Source organism: Podarcis muralis, chromosome 16, assembly GCF_964188315.1.
Source record: "Podarcis muralis chromosome 16, rPodMur119.hap1.1, whole genome shotgun sequence".
Taxonomy (NCBI): Eukaryota; Metazoa; Chordata; class Lepidosauria; order Squamata; family Lacertidae; genus Podarcis; species Podarcis muralis.
In genome coordinates, this window is record NC_135670.1 from 10,270,113 (window position 1) to 10,291,528 (window position 21,416).

General features: G+C 47.8%; 1 protein-coding gene across 4 annotated transcripts in view; it reads right to left on the minus strand.

Moving 5' to 3' along the window:
* Positions 1-21,416, minus strand: part of ASH1L (ASH1 like histone lysine methyltransferase) — a 76,983-nt gene that overhangs the window by 36,392 nt on the left and 19,175 nt on the right. For 3 of the 4 annotated variants that reach the window (XM_077920187.1, XM_028709391.2, XM_077920186.1), the window contains exons 3-6: positions 13,107-17,931; positions 4,893-4,994; positions 1,164-1,866; positions 83-262 (exon numbers count right to left, since the gene is read on the minus strand). In XM_077920187.1, coding sequence (XP_077776313.1) covers positions 83-262; positions 1,164-1,866; positions 4,893-4,994; positions 13,107-17,931 — 5,810 coding nt within the window. The remainder of the gene's footprint in view (positions 1-82; positions 263-1,163; positions 1,867-4,892; positions 4,995-13,106; positions 17,932-21,416) is intronic. The other variant, XM_028709392.2, reaches the window with a different exon arrangement.

Genomic DNA, 21,416 nt, shown 5'->3' on the forward strand with positions numbered 1-21,416 from the left:
TTTATGGTTCCAAGTGTCCTAATTCAGGGGGAGGTAATGGACTGACCTAGCAGGCTATGACATTTCAGTAGGTCCGACTTACTCGGTGGTTTTGTACACATCAGAGTAGAGCCCTGCCTTCTGATATTTCTTCTTTGGGGGGCGCGGAGCTTTCTTCTCACGCTGCACAAGGGAAGTCAGAGGCTGCTCAACATTCTCCAGCTCACGCGGCTTCACTATCGCCTCATCAGGAGGAGGGGATTCTGTTGTTGTCTCAGAAAAGCTGGAAAGTGGGGGGGGGGGGGGAGAGAAAAACCAGGAAAGGTGAGCAGACCAGCAGCAAGTATGGCAGGAGAAAAATTATGCGGGGAGTATGCATCATTCAGGGGCAGAGTATGCATTCTGCATGCAGAAGGTCTCAGGTTCAGTCTTTGGCATCTCCAGTTCTCTTGGTTGCCTACCAGAGACCTTGGAGAGGTGGCTGCCAGTCAGAACAGGTGATACTGTGCTAGATGGGCCAGTCATCTTCATCTGTATGCCGCTTCTGCACAAAACTGTGCCCAGAGAAGATCCAACACCTCAGGCTTCCCTAACCTGGTGCCTTCCAGATGTTTTGGACTACCAACTCGCATCAGTCGCAGCCAGCAAGGTAATTATAGTCCAGAAACATCTGGAGGACACCTGGTCAGGTAAGGCAGTCATAGCCAAGGCCTTACTTGCCAATGATACCAGGTTCAGTATCTGACAGCAGTTGTGGGAAAGACCTTTATCTTACATCTTGGGAGAGCTGCTGCCAGCCAGAGGAAGCAAGACTGGGCCCAAGAACCAATGGTCTGATGCAGCTTTGTGTGTTCAAAGGTCAGCTGCTGCATAATTCCCTTCTTCAGTGGTCACGATGTTGTCCTTGTTTTTATTTTATACTGTGTGGATCACGAGGACTAGAAACTTTTATGCACACCTACAACAATTCTGTGCAGCTCAGATCCTCCATGCAGCTCAGATGCAGAAAGCCTTTGGCCTCGTCAATTGCTGCTGAACTGCAACTCCTATCACCTGTGGCCATCAGGCAACACTTCCTAGGGCTAATGAGAGTTGTAGTTCTGCAAACTCTGGGAGGGCCAAAGGCTCCCCACACCTGGTGCAGCTGAAGCCCAACCAGTAGTGTTCACATGCAGAGGGATTACCTTTTATTGCTCTCCTGCTCGTCATCTGGTAGAGGCTTCTGCCTTTTCCTGGCCTGCTCCTCCTCCAGCCACCTCTTCCTCTTCCAGCCTTTCACGTTAACCCCCTGAACCACCGATTCTATGGCATCAGTAACCGTGTCAGGACTGCAGTGGAGCAAGCAGCCTTGGCCCCCGCCGTCCAGTTCTTGGCTGACAAAGCGGCTCACCTGGAGGGTGTGGACTGAAACCACTGAGGGCAAGGGGTACTTCCTGGGCCGGCCGGGCCGGCGCTTCACAAAGTTATTGCCAGTCCGCGCCTGCCTCTGCAGCTTCTTGGCTTTGAGGATTTTGTTGACGTGGTCCAGGTTTTTCTTAGTGGCCAAAAGCTTGTCGTAATTGCACATTTTCCTCGCCTGGCACTGCATGGCTTCCACCATGCTCCTCTTGAGGTGATGGGGGGAGTAGCCGCTCAACAACCGGTCTGAAAGGAGCGAGATGCCGTCGCCACCTGCGTTGCCCGGAATCAAGAGCCCGCTGCTCTTCTCCCTGCTGGGACTTCGGCTGGGGCTACCTGAGGGCAGAACAGGTGTGTGCGTCATGACGGCCTCAAGGGTCTTGTCCAGGGCACCCTGGCTTTCATGTTGAGCCATGCGCTGCAGTAGATTATCCACAGGATCTTCCACTGCAGTCCCGAGCCTTGTACTTCGTGAAGGAAGCGGGGCCACTGGAGAAGGAGAAGAAACATCAGGAAGCATAAGTAGGTTTGGATTTTCATTTTTCCACTTATTTTAAATACATATATGCCACATAGGTTTGAGCAGATGAAATAAGATAACTTGTAGTACAAACACACCCTCCAACTTTAGTAGCAGCAGCAGCAGCAGCAGCAGCAGCAGAATCAATAATTAAAAGCCTTCTGAAAAAGACAGGCCTTTAACCACATGACTATAAGTGATGGGGCCAGGTGGGTTTCTCTGGGGAGGACTTTCCACAACAATGGAGCCATGACCGATAACACCCTGACTGCTTAAACGCAGGTAAGCAAAAGGATCTAGGGCTTTAGAAATAACAACCAGTACCTTGAACTGGGCCCAGAAGCAAGTAACTAACTAGCCAATGGCGATGGAACAATGTTGTGCTCCAGCCAACCAGCTGCACTCCAAATTCCAGCAGTATCAGAGTTGGACCAGTTGAAGTTTCCCCGACTCTTTTCCAGCAGTCTAATCAGGAATTACAAATGCTTGAATGATAGCAGTGAGGTCTATCTTCTTCAAGAAAGGGTGCCGCTGGTAAGCCAGCCTAAGCTGGTTAAAAGCTTTCTGATTTTTTAGGGTTGTGTATGGCCATCCTCACACTGTGCTCCTTTGAGGAGGGTGAAATTATCTGGGATTCCTCGCAAGCTCACCATCTGTTGAGGAAATAGAGGGGCCTAAGCAGCTGCACTAACCGATGCTAATCCAGCTACACAACGTGGCTTGGGGGGGGGAAGAGAGATGCCGAGTCTCGATAGTCTGCCCTTGAACTGATGCTCCCGTTTTTGGAAACGATCCAAGAGGATCCAGGCAACCCCAACCGCATGAGCCTGGTAACAGCTGCAGCGCTAGGCAGGGAGGACCGGAGAGCATTTGATTAACAAAGGAAGTTTTTCGTAAGGCTACGGTGCCTAGGGAGGATTTCACGGTGAGGATGGGCAACATCAGCAGCTTTCATTATCGCATTCTGACCCCTCCCAATCTACATCGCTTCCTCCCCGACCGCAATCCAATTCTAACACTGTCTCAACCTAACCTCACTCTCCTCATCTGTCTCGCATGGTGTCAACTGCTTAAAATGCCACCTGCTGCTATCTTTCCAGCTGCGGCTCAGCCTCTCTGTACCAGCCGACAGCTGTAGCCCAGCCACAGTGGCAGCACAACGGTACTTTAGGCCACAATATAAGCTTTCCCCAACCCCCTTTGGTTATTTCAGTTTAATTAGAGTAAGGATGGGGTGGGGATGAAGTCGAGAATCAGGAATAAATAAAAATGAATAAAAAGTAGGAGTCACATTAATCACTTGAGGGAACCGAAAGATGACCACAGATGTGGACTGAAATTCATGGAGAATCCCACCTGGGACTTCCCCTTATTTGTAAGACGGGACACTCTTAGGCCTGTTTTTACTTGTTGCTGTTTCTACAATTTTTTATTGCTTTTTGTGCTGCTGTTGCAACTGCTTAAGAGATTTTTAAAATAAGCAATTGAGACAGGTTTATAAATACGTAGATTTGTAATTTGTTTTTAGTGTTGCATTTTAAATTGCTGTGACTCGCCCCGAGCCATTAGGGGTGAAGGGAAGGGGAGAATCATAGACTTGTGGAGTTGGAAGGGTCCATGCGGGTCATCTAGTCCAACCCCCCCCCCCGTAATGCAGGAAACTTTTGCCCAACATGGGACTTGAACCCACAACCCTGAGCTTAGGAGTCTCATGCTCTACCAACTGAGGGAAGGGTAATAAATCAAATTATTATTATTATTATTATTATTATTATTATTATTATTATTATTATTATTTAATAATAATAATAGATAATACTTCTTCCAAGCTTCCTCCTGTGAAGAATGACACAAGCAGAAGAACCTTCTGTTGTCTCCATAATGCTATGACCCTAAAAGTGCATTCTTTAAGGCGACTGGCTAGGCAACTTGATTGGGTGGTTGACCCGGGAGCAATATAGGGCACCTCCATGGCTGCCCAGCAACCACAAAAGTGACCGTACCCACTTCCTCTTCTCTTCCTATGCAGCAAAAACCTTTATTTAGCCCACCTGTCATAAAGACTGCTAAAAAGCGGCACACCTGGAAACACCTTAAAGCGAAGGTGGTAGCTGGAAGACAAGTAACAACCCAACTGGTGCAGGAGTCGGATTAATTGATGAGCTCTGTGTTACTCTCTGACGCAATCTGAATAGAAGTTTCACCATGGAGATGTAGCTATTGTCATCTGTTAACCAGAAAGCTGGTGGTTCGAGCCCACCCAGGGATGGGTGTGGGCAGGATTCCTGAACTGCAGGGAATCGGACCAGCTGGCCCTTGGGATTCCTTCCAACTGTATGATTCTGTGATTCTTCAGCACCAAGTTCCAAAAGGAGTCACAAGCCTACTGACTTCCCATTTATTTTATAATTTCTACCTCATTTTTTACTTATTTGAAGACAACACCCAAGGCAGCCGCACTGCTGACATATTGAAGTTAATACAGCAGCTACTGAGAAATCTGACTCCTGTGCATCTGCTGGGCTTCCAACGTGGTGGGTTTTTAATTGACGGAAAGTTGATTGCCTCCCATGAACCAGATTGTGCCCAAAGGATCCATGACCAGCCCTTCTAGATTATCTAGCAGAATAACAAGCACAACATAGCATTTTAGAGTGGGGATGGGGAACCTATGGCCCTCCAGATGACGCTGGATGCCAACGCCCATCATCTATGACCAGTGGCTATGTTGGATGGGGCTGATGGGAGTCCAGCAACATCTGGAGGGCCACCAGGTTACCCACACCTACAATACACTTCTCTAAGTGTGTTTAATATGAGATCCCAGATTGGCTGGGACATAGGTGTAGGTCAGAGATGGGGAATCTGTGGCCTTCCAGATGATGCCTGACCACTGGGCCATGCTGCTGAGGCTGATGGGAGCTGAGGTCCAACAGCATCTGGAAGCCCATGGGATCGCTATCCTCATTTGAGAAGCAGCAGGAGGTTTATTTGCCTGTAGAAGATGTGCTCTCGGATGAAGACCTCTTCCTGGAGGGGCTGCAGCTCGTGCCCTCTGACGGCCTCTGCAAGGGTTTGTCTTGTGCTGGAAGATTTCCTGGCAAAGGAGAAAAGCGTGTCAAAAAGAAATGGAAGGTTTTTAAGCTGTGCTTACCAATGTCAGAAAAAGATCAAAAGGAACCACAAGATTAGCGTTTCCCAAACTTGGGTCTCCAGCTGTTTTTGGACTACAACTCCCATCAGCCCCAGTGTTCAGGGATGACGGTAATTGTAGTTCAAAAACAGCTGGAGACCCAGGTTTGGGAAACGCTGCACTAGATGAACCCCTGTTGTTTTGTGTTCAGCTGAAATAAAGCCTAGGTATGCATTCAGCCCTTGCTTTCCTCCTTCCTCTTCCTCCCCCACCTTTTAAACTGTAAGCGCCTTGGGGCAAAGACCTGGCTCCCCTCCATTTGCATCTTGTGCTATTTCTCTAAAGTCCAAGCACATCAATAATAACAAAGTGGCCTTTGACACTTGAGATATATTCAAGACCCATCCAAGTGACTTTAATTTATTTTTAACGGTTTTCAATGCTGTATTTTGTTTTGCTGTAACCCACACTGGATCCTTCTGGGGAACAGCAGTTTAAAAAAATCTGTCTAATAAAGGCAACAACAATAGGCAAAAAACCAACAACCACAAAATGGAATATAGAGCAGACATGTTCAATTTGGACTCCGGTGCTGCAGTTGAGAAAGAGGAAATGTTTCGATCTAAAAGACCACCAGGTGAGAGGCAGCATTTACAAAAACATGTCAGAAGGCTCCAATCACCACTTAAGAGGAGCTCTCCACGGCTGCTTTCTCTCTCCATCACTCCCTTCTGTCCCATCCATCCTTCCACTGAAAGGAACACCTGGCACATCTGGTTTAATGAAATTCGATTTCTCAGTTTTCCTTTTCCCACTGCTCTACTGACATCCAGAGAAATTGGTTCAACACCCCACCCCAGTCCACACACAGCATTTTTTATCCCCCACCGCTAAGTGTCTCTTGTACTCTTCCACCTGGAACTTTGGGGGAATGGGGAGGGAAACACACCAGAGAGTATTTAAGTGTCACAACAGCATGTCAGAACTTGGACTGTTTATGATAAGCTGGGGAAAGGATGAACACACACATGTTGTTCATCCTTTCCCCAGCTTATCATAAACAGCAGCCTGAGATTCTTGCTTGAAAAATATGAACTTCTTTCCATTTCTGCATAATAATCCTGATGTCTACATACTCCCCCCCCTTAAGCCCAGATAATACTATTGCCATGCTGATGGTTTCTATTTTCAGCTTTTGTTTCTTCTCCCTCCTTCTAAGTAGCAAAAAGCTAAGTAATGCCTAGGGACAGTATCTCCAATACTGTGCGTTATTTGAAGGTATTGTTTTACTAAAATAAAAGGCCTTTATCAAACCTTTGCAAATATACCAAGCAGAACAATCTGATCATTGGGCTGTGCTGGCTGAGGCTGATGGGAGTTGTAGTCCAACAACTTCTAGGGGGAGTCAGGTTCCCCAGCCCTGTTATAGAGTGACTGTGGAGCTGGCAAGGGAGGTTGGACAAATAAACTTCTGAATGCTCCCAATAAGGATAATTTGTCTTCGGGCTGCACGGTAACTCTCCTTCAGCACCGTTGCACATCAAGAGTACTGCTGAAGATAAATGGGACAGAAACTTGCTATCTCACACACTCCCTGCTTTCATAAGTATCGTTTCTGATGTCTAGACAGGCAAAATAGATGTTGCGAGGACAGTCACCCCCCATGTATAAAGCAGAGGGTGGGAGGGTCTAAAGGAGTGAGTGCCTGAGAAGAGCTGAACTTTGCCCTCTCACCTTCCTATTTAAAGTTATCACAAACATTCTTCATCTAGCCAGGCTGAGGGAGAACACTCCCTGCAGAAAGCTGGGGAGGGTTCAGCTTCTCCTGCAAAAATGAAGAGTCTAGCCCCTGCTCTTCAACAGCCAGCCAGTGTGGTGTAGTAGTTAGACATGGGTAGGCAAACTAAGGCCCAGGGGCTGGATCCGACCCAATCACCTTCTCAATCCGGCCGGCTTATGGTCCGGGAATCAGCGTGTTTTTACATGAGTAGAATGTGTGCTTTTATTTAAAATGCATCTCTGGGTTATTTGTGGGGCCTGCCTGGTGTTTTTACATGAGTAGAATGTGTGCTTTTATTTAAAACGAATCTTTGGGTTATTTGTGAGGCATAGGAATTTGTTCCCAATTACGGCAAATGAAGTACTGCCCCACCAGCTTCAATCTGCTCTCAATCAGCTGCCGAACCAGCTCCCTCTTCCTAAATCTCAGTGTTGCCCATTGTACAACTGAGCAAGGAGGGGACTGGAGACAAAACCAAAGTTAGTTGGCTCTGCCTGTCATTGGTTCTGGCTCCCCCTACTGCAGGATCACTGCCTTCTGCTCTACCAGTCCCAATCGGCAGCAGGCACACCAACGTTCGAGCCCCACATTGAGCAAAAGATTCCTGGACTGCAGGGGGGGTTGGACTACATGATCCTCGTGGTCCCGTCTAACTCTACAATTCTATGAAAGTAAAATTAGTTACCCCCTCCTGCTGCACTGTTCAGTGCTGCTCCTTCGATAATTCTGTTTCTAGTTCAGTTCTGTCATTTTATCTTATGGCTTTAATATAATTTGTACCTGTTTTATTATTTTAATTGGGAGATTTCTGCAACCTGCCCTTGGACCATTCGTGAAAAGTAGGCTGTTAAGTATAACTGAACAAACAAAATAAATAAATTAAACAGAACCTCATTACAGAGGAGACTGTATATCGATGCTTTAAGTGGGGGCATGTTTGCAAACTTGAAGACGATTTTCTCTCTCTTTTTGCATTAATTCTGGCTAAGTGAATGATGGTGATGGTGATGCAAAGAGCACCACGTGAAATTATGGGTCTCGTCGTATGTTACATAGGCACGCTTGTCAGGAAACCAAGCGCAGCCTTGCCGATCAAGCTTGCAACGGCCTCCACAGTGTGTGTGTGTGTGTGTGTGTGTGTGTGTGTGTGTGTGTGTGCCGCAGGCCAAAGGAGGAAAGTTCCAGAGGTGTTTATCTCGGCGCTACTTAAATGCACAGCCCTCCAGGGCCTTTGCTGCACAACATGCCTGAGATGTGGCAAGGAAAGGTGAACGAGCCAAGCGCAGAGCTGAAAGCTGCTCTCAGATGAAAACAGCTGGTTTCAATTGTGAGAAGCGCACTTACTGAAAGCGATACATTTTCATCTGACTCACCAATTAAATGCACTAGCAGAGACGCAATGATTCAGAGATGGCACTCTGCAGGCTTCGGCCTAAAATGTCTGTTTTCCTTCTAATTAAGGCTGTTTCTCATCAAATCCAAGTCAGCTCACTCACGGTAATGGAATTCCTCGGGAAATTCCCAGAACTGCACTAACCAACACAACCTGTTTTCTCCTCCTGCTTTTCAGACTTAACCCGTTGAGGGAGGGTGTCGCACTCAGCCTCTAAGAGGGAAGCTAAACTGGGGGCTTTGGGGAGAACCAGGTGCCTAACCTATGGGAAAAGAGGAGGGGTAACAAGCCAAATCTGGGGGTATTTGTAGGTGCAAGAAGGGCAGCAAGAGTGCCACTAGATACTGGTGTGGAGGCTTCTCAGCAAGTTCTAAAAGCCTGAATTTGGATCCAGAGTAAAAATTAGCTTGCAGAACAAACTTTTTTTAAAAAGCACTGTTAAGCACTCTTAAGTCCACTGACATCCATGGGTGTTACTAGGAGGATGACTAAAATTGAATATTTACCTGCTTGTTAAAAAACAAAAACTTCATAGTGACTGTAGCAAACCTGGCAAATTCTAGAGGAGTAATGGTGTTAGTAGTATATTACGGCAAGAACAAAAACGGAGCCTAGTGGCAGTTAAAAGACTAAAAGATTTATTACAGCATAAACATTTGTGGAGCAGAACCATGATAGCGTAAGCCTCAATAAATCTGGCAGTCTTTAAGATGCCACAAGACTCTGTTTTGTATAGAAATGTTATCAACACAGTTTTTTGTTGGTTTTTTTAAAACCACCCAAGAAACTGATTTGTGCCTTTGGTGTTTCAACCCAGTAACCAAGCCCACAGAATTGTTTATAACAGGGTTTCCCAAACTTGGGTCTCCAGCTCTTTTTGGATCACAACTTCCATCATTCCTAGGTAACAGGTCAGGGATGTTGGGAACTGTAGTCACTCAGTTTGCTTAACCAGTGCGGTTACCAGACATAGAGAAGAAACCATGAAGAGTTTCGTGGAACCTTCATGACTAAAAAAATTATTACAGCATAAGCTTTTGCGGTCTACAGTCATCAGGTGAATGGAGTGTCATCCTCAGTTACAGTTACACATGGTGTGTGGGTGGGTTGTTGGGATTTTCTTTAAAAAAATTTTTTTGAGAGGGGGAGAATTGTAAACAGTGAGGTCAGAGGGAAAACGAATGCAGAAAAGTAGAAATGGTGACGGTTACATAAGAAACGGTGGTAATTCACAACACAGTTCTTGATGACATGCACATTTCGGCAATGGTAAGCCAATTAACATATATAATGTGCTAATAATCCATCGTCTTGATTCATTCCACTTGTGAAACCATTAAACCTCTTGATATATTGTAATTCAGCAGTTTCAAGTTGCGGTCTGCCTTTGAAATTCCTTTGCTCCATAAAGTCCACTTTAAGGTCACTTGCAAAATGTCCTGGAAGACTCTGGTATGGCTCCCCTTTAACACATACACAGCCCAACAAGACAACAACACAAACCCACTGACAGCATACAACTGAATATAGCTATCTTAACCCAACAACACCCCCTGTTCTGTAGAAAATGAAACCTGAAGAAAGAGACAATGCATGTGATTTTGTGAATGAGGAAAATCTTTAATAAAAAACATTTTTTTAAAAAAAAATGTCCTGGAAGGTTGAAAGGTTCCTCCACTGACTTCTGAATATTGCCATCTCCGATGTCAGATTTGTGCCCATTTACACACAGAGTTACCAGCTGAAAACACTCAAGCATAGCATTAATACTCTACAGCCCATGCTGGACACTTGACACTTCACTCACAGGCCTTGTGTGGTGGATCTGTATATAATGCCCTATATGCCTGAAGGAGTGTCTCCAGCCCCATCATTCAGCCTGGATGCTTGTTGCGAGAAGTGAGTTACAGGAAACCAGACAGAGAGCCTTCTCAGCAGTCCTGCCTGCCCTGTGGAACGCCCTCCTGTCAGATGTCAAGGAAATAAACAACTGACGTTTAGAAGACACCCAAAGGCTGCCCTGTATTTTAATGTCTTTAATGTTTTATGTTTTACTGTGGTTTTATAGTTGTTGGAAGCTCCCAGAGTAGCTGGGGCAACCCAGTCAGATGGGCAGCATATAAATAGTATAGTAGTAGTAGTAGTAGTAGTAGTAGTAGTAGTAGTAGTAGTTGTTTATAGACAACTCTCCGACTTAAAACAGCTGCTCACCATCAACAACAGACCATGTAACAGAGATAGAGGCAAAGAGACCAGCCCCTGTAGGAGACAACTTTGCCCCTATGTCTGCTAAGGCAACATGATTACAGTGCCTAATAATGGCATCTGAACAACACTAGGGGTTCAGTCACCTGCTCATCTTCCAATGTGCCATCATCTGCCAGCAATGCCCTTCTGCATTCTACCAAGAACAAAGAGAACCAGTCTCTATGCAAAAGAATGGACAAAACTCTGACATCAGAAATGGCACTGTTCAAGAGCTGATGAGGGCACATTGCAAGGTCCCAGGACATTTTAAAAATTAAAATATGTTTAAGTATCCAGTTTAATAAAGAAGACAAAAACAGAAAGATATGTGTTAAAAAGGGGGGTGGGAAGAAAAATACAATACAAAGCTCACATTGAGAATCCTATAGTCATCAATACTTTCCACTAAACTTAAACATGTAAATTGATATAAGCCCTCCAGGTGTCAAAAAACAAATTTGGTGTTTAGAAAAATATATGTTTAAATGTATTGTGTAATAGGCAGTGGCTCTTTATACTTCCAAGCTTGACTTACAAGACTCATAACAAGCACAAGGGTTTGCAACATCCACTTTTGTTGTCCTGCTGTTAATCCCAACACTACAGAAATATATAGTTTTAAAGTACTTGAACATTTGGGAATATAAAAGATTTCATAAGTACAAAATGTATACACATCACTGGACATGCCTGAATCATGTGCCTTTTCAGCTTTACACTTCCAGAATCTATCATTATTAAGCAGTACCTTCATGCAGAAATATAGTGGAGTCCAATGTATCTGAAACAATTTTTGCTGGATCAGTCTCAATTTCAAATCCAGAGAAACATTCTGTATCGATTATAATGCAATTTCCCATTGTTTAGGTTGTCCAGGACATCCTAATTCCCTATTCCACAACTCTCTATGCTCCTGAACACCTCCTTTACAAAGGTCTAATAGGCATTCATATACAGGAATTGTGAATTTAGTTTTCTGAGAAACTCCAGTGATTTCCTCCAACAAAGCAAACCGCCCATAAATAGACACCAACAGATGCTATAACTGAAGAGACTGCCATTCAGCACTCACTGGCAAATAATATTTATACCACAAAAAAATGGCAAAAATTCTCCATCTGAATGTAACAGCCTATCTAATGTATAAATCCCACATTCAACCCATTTCTTACAGACACACTTGACATTCCCAGGACATGATGTAAAGGACCTTACACCCTGAAAGAAAGGGACTTTCAAAGGGAGGCTGCACTATGAAACTGCTGAATTACACCGTATAAAAGGGTTCAATGCTATCACATGTGGAATGAATCAAAATAGCACACTGCCTGTGTCGATTGGTTTACCAATGCCAGGATGTCTGTGTCATCAGCGACTGTTTTGCTAATTACCACTGTTTATTGCACATTCTCATTGTCCGTGTACTTTCCACACTTAATCCCCTTCTGATGTCACTGTTTACAATTCCCTTGCCCCATTATGTATGTATATATACTTGCAACTCAGGATAACACTTCCTGCATCTAGCAGAGCGGGCTGTAGACCACAAAGGTTTAATGATTTGTTTAGCCTTTAAGGTGCCACAAGTGACTAACACAGCCACCCCTCTAAAAACAGAACATGATCTTGAGAAATAGCAATTGGCCATTCAACATAACTATTTCCAATTACTAGGAGATGGAATCACATTTTTATGATGTCAGGATTATAAAAGACCTGGGATTCTCTTCAGTTGCCACTGGCTCCCCTACAGAATCAGGCCTTTTTCTCCTTTGCTAAGAACATATCCCGCTGCCAGCACACTAGGAAAGAGGGACATGTAGCATTGGTCCTTATACACAAATGACCTGATTTGGGGCGGGGGGGGGCACTGCAGCTCAGAGGCAGAGCCTCTACTTTGCCTTGGTTCAATCTCCGACTCAGGTAGTAGGTAAAGGGGAAATACCTCCCCCAATATTTTAATCTTATTTATCTATACAAAAACAGTTTTAAAACTGCTTAATATGGTTTTTTAAAAATCTAAGCAGTCTAAAACAATAGTTAAAGCATAAATGCAGCAAAAGTCTTGGAGAGCCACTGCCAATCAGAGTATTAGTGCAGCTGCTTTGCATGCAGGAAGACCAGGCTTCAATCTCTGGCACCTCCAGGTGGGGCTGGGGAAGATTCCCTGTCTGAAACCCTGGAAAGTCACTGCCCATTGGTGTGGACAATAGTGGACCAATAAGTGTGGCTCACTGTAAGTCAAGAGTAACGGGCTAGATGAACCAACAAGGACCAAGCACAAAACTGGGGTAGCATCATAGGCAGGCAAAAAGCAAAAAAGAAGATGAAACGATGACCAGGGGACAGGAGTTACTGCAATATTTTGTTGCTAGAAATCTACTCAAGTAAAGATCTCTTCCCCCTCCCCCTCCAAAAAAACCACTGTGTTAAACTCACAACAAACATGGTGAGTTTCCTCCTCTCTTTTTAGATGGACCAGTGGTCTGATCTGGTATACAGCAGTTTCTTATGTTCATTTGGCAGAGAGCATGAAGCCTCTGGATCGACTAGGCTGCTCTGAACCTGGACACACCTGGTCAGCAGGTCAGCCCCCTCTGCTTGATGTACTTCAAGCATTTGCATTGACACACATACAAGAGTAGAGGTCTCTTACCTGACAAGGTTGGCCCTGCCTTCTCCATAGGGGGCAACGTCTCCTTCCGGAGAGGCCGGCTGAGCGAGGCTTCCTGGGGGCCAAAGAGTCCGGAGCCATCAGACAGTTTTTTGCGCCCGCCGGTGGCAGCAGAGCTGGAGACTCGGCAGCTGCCTATTGCACTGGTAAAAAGGTTTGTGTGCTCGTCGCTGCTGACCGGCTCGGAGCTGGGAGTGAACCTCCCCAGAGGCAGGTTGGGCGGAGTGTCTGAGCAGTCTATCTGCAGCGGCGTCTGTAGCCCCAGAGCCAGGGAGGAGTTGGGCTCTGCCGGCTCCCTCCGGACCCACTGCTCTTCCCTCCCAAGCAGGCCTTTCGAAGGGGACAGGTGCGGGCAGGCCATGTGGCAACGGTGCTTCTCCTTATGCTTGTACCTCTCACCAACGGCCTCCTTCCCAAACCGGTAGCGCTTCAGGGACTCCAGGACGGTTCGGGAAGGGCCGCTGGGCGCCAAGGTGTCAAGGGAGACCTGCGGCTGCTCTGAGGAGGAGCGGTGCTCGCGGTGCTTGTGGCGGTGGCGGTGCTTGTGCTCCAGCATCCAGCCGTAGGCCATCTCTGGTGGGACGCTGGGGTGGTAGGTGCTCATGGAGAGGAGGGGAGCCCGGCTGGCGGTGAGGAAGGCCTCCTGGCGAAGCAGCTTATGCTTCTTCTTGTGGTACTTGGCGGGGTTGAGGAGCAAGTGGCCGGTGTGCATGTATGACGGAGGCGGCAGCGGGGTGGTGAACGAAGGGGAAGGCGGAGGCGGGTAGAGGGTCGGTGGGTACCGCCCATAATAGCCCAGGCCGATGGGAGCAGCCGCAAGGGGAGAAGGAGAGTAAGGCATGCCGTAAGAGGGGTAGAACCCAGTGCCAGAGAGGGGGAAGCTGAGGCTGTGCATAAAGGGCATTTCCGCCATGGCCTCACGCATTTTGGGTGGCCGGCCTCTCTTCTTCTTCAGGTCGGGCTTTCGGATGTAGTGCAAAGGATCCAGAGGGAAGGTGGGGTGGGAGTAGAAGCTGTTGAAGTTGATGCGGAAAATCGTGGGCAGCAGGTCCCGGGGTATGAAATGGTGGCTCCGGTGGGTGATCCGGATTTCGCTCAAGCGGCTGATCAGCTCCTCTAGCTCCGCCAGGAAATCGGGGTCCTGCCTGCCCCGCAGCTGCGGGTACTTCTTCTTCCGCTTCCGCTTCTGCCTCTTCATCTTGTCGTAGGCCAGGTAGTCGTGGCTGCGGCGCTTGCACTTGTGCTTGTGTTTCTCTTTGAGGCTGCTCAGGACCGTCGAGGTCTCGGGGGGGACGAGGGAGATGTGGTCGAAGGAGTGCCGCCGCTTCTTCGGGCCGCAGAACTTCTCCGCCCTGTCGGAAGTGCTGTTGTTGTCGGTCCCGATCCCGCTGTCGCTGGGAATCGTCTCATCGCTGTGGGACTCGCTGATCGGCGACGGAGTGGCTTCCTTCAGCGAGCCGAGTTCGCTCATGTGGGATGGGGAATTGGGGAGAAGAGTCGGCGGGGAGAGCCTCCTCCGGGCCCTCGAGGCCTTCCGCATTGCCAGGGTCTGAACCACGCTTCCCTGCCTGGGGTGGAGGTGCAGATAGGGCACCGAGTTGGGCTCCACAAAGCCCATGTCGCTGCTGACGGGGCTCTGCCCTCCGCTCACCCCAGATGACTGAGAACAAACGGGTGAAGGGAGAATCTCAGGGTTATTTGTGGCTGAAGGGAGCAAAGGAGCCACTGCTTGTCCGAGCGCCGTCCCCGTCGCCTGCTGGGCAGACTTTTCAAGAAGAGTCAAGCTGTCAGCATTAGCGGCCAAGATGCCATTCAGGACAGCTTTCGGCTTCCTGCCTCGCCTCTTTCCTATGTAGATTGTTCCTTTCTTGCTGACGTTGATCTGCTGGCCTAGTTTCGAGCCAAACGTGGCAGCGAGGGTCGACACTGTCGTGTGGAGCTTGGATTGCACGTTCCCTTTATTTGGTTCTGTCGCAGTAGACGAGAGGATTTGATTCAAGAGCTTCTTCCGCTTCAGCGTCTTCATCTTGTTGATTTTCCTGATGATGGTTTTCATCAGCTGCCCGTTGCTGCGCTTGCTCTCCTTGCGGTCCGGCTCTGCCTCAAGGTCAGTCATGTTGCAGGCGCTCGTCTTCCCAGGCTCCTCGGGGCCTCCTAACGGGCTTGCCACTTCAAAGAAATCCTCGCTCTGCCGCTGGTCGCTTTCACAATCCAGCTTGTTGGAACTGTCCGCAGTGACAAAGGGCGCCACGGAGAGGACAGGGGGTTTCATCTTGACCCCTGATCTGATCTGCCTCTTCGGACGGCCCCTCTTCTTCGGGAAAGCTTGCTCTGTGAGGCTCTGCTGAAAAGACGGGATCTCCACCTCCGGATGCAGCACTGGAGGTTCTTGCTCTTCCTTTGACTGCACTGAAAACACTTTAGAGGCAGGGATCTTCAGGGTCCGCTTCGGGGGGCCCTCCAGGTGGGGCATCTCTTTGGATTTCGACCTGCCCCTTTTGGACTTGTACATTTCAGGCAACAGGTCGTCCGAGATGCACCCAACGGAAGCCTGCATGTGGGGACTGTAAAATTTGCTCGGCTCCTTCTCAACGCTGCTGAGCAGAGAGAGGGACTGTATGCTACTGGACTTGCTGAGCTTTGGCAACTGGCGCTTGACAAACTCGTGCTGGGCAAAGGAAGGCGGGCCTGCGCTTTTGAAGAGCTTGGCCTGATCTAGGCTACTGTTTGACAGCACGCTGCAAGAAATGTTCTTGAAAAGCTCAGGCCTCCCCAATTCTAGGCCTTTGGGAGGCCGGCAAGTGCTCCTGGAGACTACCTTAGTCCAGCGCGGCTTCCTTCCTTTCCTTTTCTTCAGAGGTGTTGCTTGCGGGCCACCGCCACTACTGCTCAGAGTTTCCACCCCCTGGCAGGGTTTACCTGATGCAGCCATGGCACCAATCTTTAGAAAGGGCTTATTGTTGAACAAACTGGAGAAGCTAACCACCGAAGGGGCAACAGTGGCACGGGTGTTAGAGTCAGTTGCCAGGCTGGGCTTCCTGCCTAAGGTGGGGCTCGGTTTGGGGTCATCGGCATGCACAGCTTTGGAACCGTTTAATTCCCTGCCGACCCCTTTGCCAGCAGCATGCGAGCCAGGATTCGGCACCCGGTTCATACTTGAGCGCGTGCTGTCAGAGGCAAACGGGGTCTTGCTAATCTGCTCGGAAATTCCTTCTAAGAGCTCAGGCGTGCTATTTAAATGCAGAGGGTTGGAAGCTAACTGAGCCAAGGTTGCTGTGGGGCTACGCGTTAAAGCAGTGACAGAGGCGGCTGGGGAGGGGGAGGGGAGGCCCCCCTCCCCAACAGCACTGAATGGAGATTTGGCTGTAGATACATCAGAAGCGCCTCCTGAAGTCCTGAATTCGGGGGAAGTGCAATACACGGGCAGTTGTTTATCATGCTTGGGTGCTTCAAACGTGCCCCTTTCACTGGACGAGGAGCTGTCCTGCTGACTGCAGGCCCCTTCCTTGCCTCCGCCTGACGCTTCTTTTTGAACCGTTACCTTTTCCGGGATGCTTTCTTTACTCTGCCTTGCAACATGCTTCTCAAAAGGCTTACTGCCCACACTGTCTTTCAAGAGGCCTGGAGGCAAAGGACTTTCGTGATTTATGACATTCGCAGAACACCGTTTGAAGGGTTCCACGGAAGGGTGAGCAGCATCTGCCTTCAAAGCCCCCGAGTCCTTATTGGCCAGCCCACACAGACTGCTGGCCCCTGCCATTTTCTTCCCAGAGTCCTTAGCAGCCAGGGCCGCTGGAATGCCAACCCCCGGTGGCTTCTTTCCAGACTCTTTAGTAATCAATCCAATTGGGCTGCTAACCCCCAGAGGCTTCTTTCCAGCATCTTTATTCACCAATCCGCTTGAAGCACCAAGCCCTGGCAGCTTCTTTCCAGAGTCCCTGCTGACCAATCCGATCGGTCCATCTGACCCTGGATGTTTCCTCCCAGCATCCTTATTAAAAAATACAATTGGACCGCCTGGTCCTGGTAGCTTCTTCCCAGGGTCTTTGTTAACCAATCCAGGTGGACTAACAGTCCCCAGCATCTTTTTCCCAGAATCCTTGGGAAGTAATCCAACCGGACTGTTAGTCCCCAGAAGCCTTTTCCCAGAATCCTTGCTGACTAGCCCAACTGGCATGCCAGACAACAGTGGTTTCCTTCCGATTTCCTTGCTGACCAATCCCATTGGGGAGCCAAGGATCGGCAGCTTCTTCCCACAGTCCTTGCTAACTAGCCCAGGCATGCTGGGACAAGTCCCTGGTTGCTTTTTGCTCCCAGAGTCCTTGCTGACTAGTCCAGCACCACTACTAATCCCCGGTGGCTTCCTTGCAAAGTCCTTGTTACTCAAAGCAACGCCCATAGTGCCGCTTCCAAGCTGTTTCTTTACAAAGTCCTTGCTCGCCGGCACGGTCACAGCCCCAACCACTGGCAGCTTCTTTCCGGAGTCTTTAGCAAATCCAGAAGCAATTCCCATGAAGGGCTTCTTTTGCTTCGTTTTGGAAGACTTTGACGGAGGGCAAGTTGCAATAAGCTGAGCCAGTTTTTCTGTCACCGTTGGTGCTCCATTAATCTGAGCTCTGTCCTTTGAGTCTGGGTCGCGACTACTGGCCGGAGTGGAAAGTGCTGACTTCCCATAATCGGTCACTTCGGAGCGCAGCGGCGAAAGTTTCTTTGAAAGAGGGCTGCTCTCCCTCGGCCTGCCCTCGGCTGCAGAGCTGTCAGTCGGCGCTGTGGCTTCTCCACTCTTCTTGTACAGCTTTGACGGGTCCTATGCATTTAGAGAAAAAGAATGAGAAAAGCTTTAAGCACCCAGGCATCAGCAAGGGAGGATGCATTCCTTGTATCATATTGGTTTGCACTGGCAGGCCTAGGGAAAATATTTCTGAGGTACCAACACTGTGTGAGCCAGGAGAAGGATCAGATTTTGTTATTTTCCCAACCCCATCTACTGGCAACACAGACACAGGCCTTTGCTATTTGGTTAATGGGTCATTTCTGTTTGTGAAGTACTGCAGGGCTGGAAACCAGGGGGCCAAGAGGCATTGACGGGGCAAATATGGGGGGAATGGGGGGAAACGGATCGTACCAACAAAGAAAAGTGGAATTTGGTTTCTACATGCACAAGTCAAACATCTAGTATCTTAAAAAACAAACAAAAACCTGGGGGATCTAAGTGGTTTCTCACAGGCACAGCTGGGAGAGAGGATTCAAATTATTAGAAAGAGGAACAGAAATTTGAAGTACCATGGCTTGTACAGAGCTGAGACAATACTGCAGTTACTATGTGTTACAGATATTTTAGAACAGGAATCATCAACTAGAGGCCCCTCCACCCGAGCTGCCAATCTTAGGGAAGGAAAGGGGGCTAGAGAGGGAGAAGTTATCTTCAGCAGGAGTGGGGAAGGCATGGCCCTCCAAAATTTGTTGGACTTCCCTCTGCTCCAGCCAGCATGGCTGACAGCCAGTGATGATGAGAGAAGCAGTCTATCAACCTTCATAAGGCCATGGCTTCCCCATTCTTGCTCAACAGCATTGGACTCCTTGGCTGGGGACTTTGGGGTGGGAGACAGGGGTTAGAGCCTTTGCCCACACTCACACTAACTGCCAACCAGAGCTTTGAGAAGTTTGGAAAACCAAGTACTTGGGACCTTTCCAATGCTGGTTAAAGATTGCATTACTCACCCCACCCACTTTTCACATTTCTCTCACTATTTGAGAACATGCCCATCTCCCTTATTACTAGGACCATACAATTTATTGACTCAAAGGAATTCTTTCATTCATACATTTCAGTAATTAATATTTCATTCACATCACCTCAAGCACACTGGGGGATTTCCAGAACACACAGAGAAACAGCCCCTGCTCTGCCAAGGAGCTCGTCGGCTGACTGGAGACATGATTTAGTATATGCAAGCAAGTGTAAGAGACCAGGAAAGGAAACACGCAGGGCGCATGGTTCTGTAGTTAGGCTGGATGTGCTGGTAGAGCAGCAGCAGGTTAATAGCCGCAGACGTTTATAGGCAACTAAGAGGGTAAGCAGACAGGCCAGCAAGTGCTGGCTAATGGAACAGTGGCCATTAAAAGGGAGACGGGTTCCTTGCCAGGTCAAAGTAAAAAATGGGAGGTCCAGGAAAGCAAGACTACTTGCTTGTTATTTATTGTATACAACACCATTCTTTTATGGCTAGGTCTTCTAAGATAAGGTAAAGGTAAAGGTACCCCTGCCCGTACGGGCCAGTCTTGACAGACTCTGGGGTTGTGCGCCCATCGCACTCAAGAGGCCGGGGGCCAGCGCTGTCCGGAGACACTTCCGGGTCACGTGGCCAGCGTGACATCGCTGCTCTGGCAAGCCAGAGCTGCACACGGAAACGCCGTTTACCTTCCCGCTAGTAAGCGGTCCCTATTTATCTACTTGCACTCGGAGGTGCTTTCGAACTGCTAGGTTGGCAGGCGCTGGGACCGAACAATGGGAGCGCACCCCGCCACGGGGATTCGAACCGCCAACCTTTCGATCAGCAAGCCCTAGGTGCTGAGGCTTTTACCCACAGCGCCACCCGCATCTTAGGTCTTCTAAGATGGCTTACAACAAATAATAAAACTGGCTAAAAAAAAACTAAAGAAAAGCAGATCCAGGAACCAAAGTCAAGAGATGAATCAAATATGAAAATAGTTATCAGGTTCAGCAAAAAGCTTGGACAAACAGAAATATTATTGTGTGTGAAATAGGGTTGAATCTATGGGTCCCGGCACTCTGCCACACCCCTGATTCTGTTGCATGAATGATCTAAATGGCCCGCAGCTTAATAGGTGCTTGCAGTAAGTGGAGCGCCGCAAGGTGCTACTTTGGCCCAAGGTGTGAAGACCTGGGCTCAAATCCCACACTGGGCCATAAGAAGCTCTTTGCCAAATCACGCTCCCTGTTAGCTTTGCCTACCTTCTGCACAGAGCGGGGTCAAGGACAACATGGGAAAGCAAAATGTAGGCTGATCTGACACCTTGGGAATGGTGCTAATGTAATAAATAAAGGGCAAGTAATTATGTTGATGAAACAAGGCTACAGTGGAAGCATCCATTGTGGGGTAATTTTAAGCACCTGGAAGGGAGGCTTAGTGTTAACAGGGTGGGGCAAGAACATGAAGGGAGGAAAGTTCCTTCCCGTAAAATAATGTCCAAGAAAGTTGACAAAACTCCCAGTGATGTGGGTTTTCCAGCAAATTCTGAGTTGGAAAGATTTCCAGAAAACTTTCCTATGCAAATAAGGGTACTTTGTATTGGAAAATATTCAGTTTGCTGCAGAAAAAAAATTCTGATGCCCTAATTCAGCATGCTTATTTTACATGCATTTAATAAAGCTAAAAGCTTTGAAATTGCCAAGCCTGCCTTATATTTATTTGCAATCAGCTTCAAGTCATTGTTACGAAATGGAAGATTTTCCACAGAAAAAAACAAAAGCACTTGAAAAACCTCCACGTCGCTAATTAAGCCAATAAAACAAACCAGCACAGCTAGGCAGAAGCAGGAATTGGCAGAGCATTCCCTCATGCTCAGGAATTCCATAAAGACTCCCTTGAAAAGCAGCCTTGGCTTGCTACCTAAACACCAACAGAGAGGGGACCAAACAAACTACCCCAGGGAGCTCCACTGCTGAAAAGTCCTGTCCCAGATAACAAGAGACACTCAGCACAGGGCCTCTGGGAGATCAAGGTACTGCATGGGAGCGGGTGGTCCTTAATGTACCCTGAACTCGGACCACTTAGGGGTTTCAAGCATCTGTTTTCAACTGGCCTGAAGTGGGTTGCACCAGCAGCATCAGAACCACCTGCTTTGCTTATTCAAGACTTCTAAGAAAAGGCAAGAGAAACATTGGCACCTACAGAAAGAAATTTAAATGCAGGCCCTGTGTTTCAGTTATTAGCACTTATAATACTGTTTATAGTTACATTACAAGCAAACCTGAACAAATAATCAGACCATGAAGACCAGAAAGCATTTAAACCATTTTTTTAAACCCACAAGCAGGTAGGAATTAAAATAAACCAAAGGCCTAGAGGAACAGGTGAGCTCTTATCTGCCCATATAAAATGTAGGATATAAAACACAAAAAATAATAAATGCTGCCATTCAGAATGTTCCACGGAACAGAATCTCAATCTTTATATTACTACAGCCCAGGACAAGGCAGGTTCCCTCAACCTGGTGCACCACAAGTTTTTTTTTTAAGAAGTTCAACTCCTCTCAGCTATTGGGCCA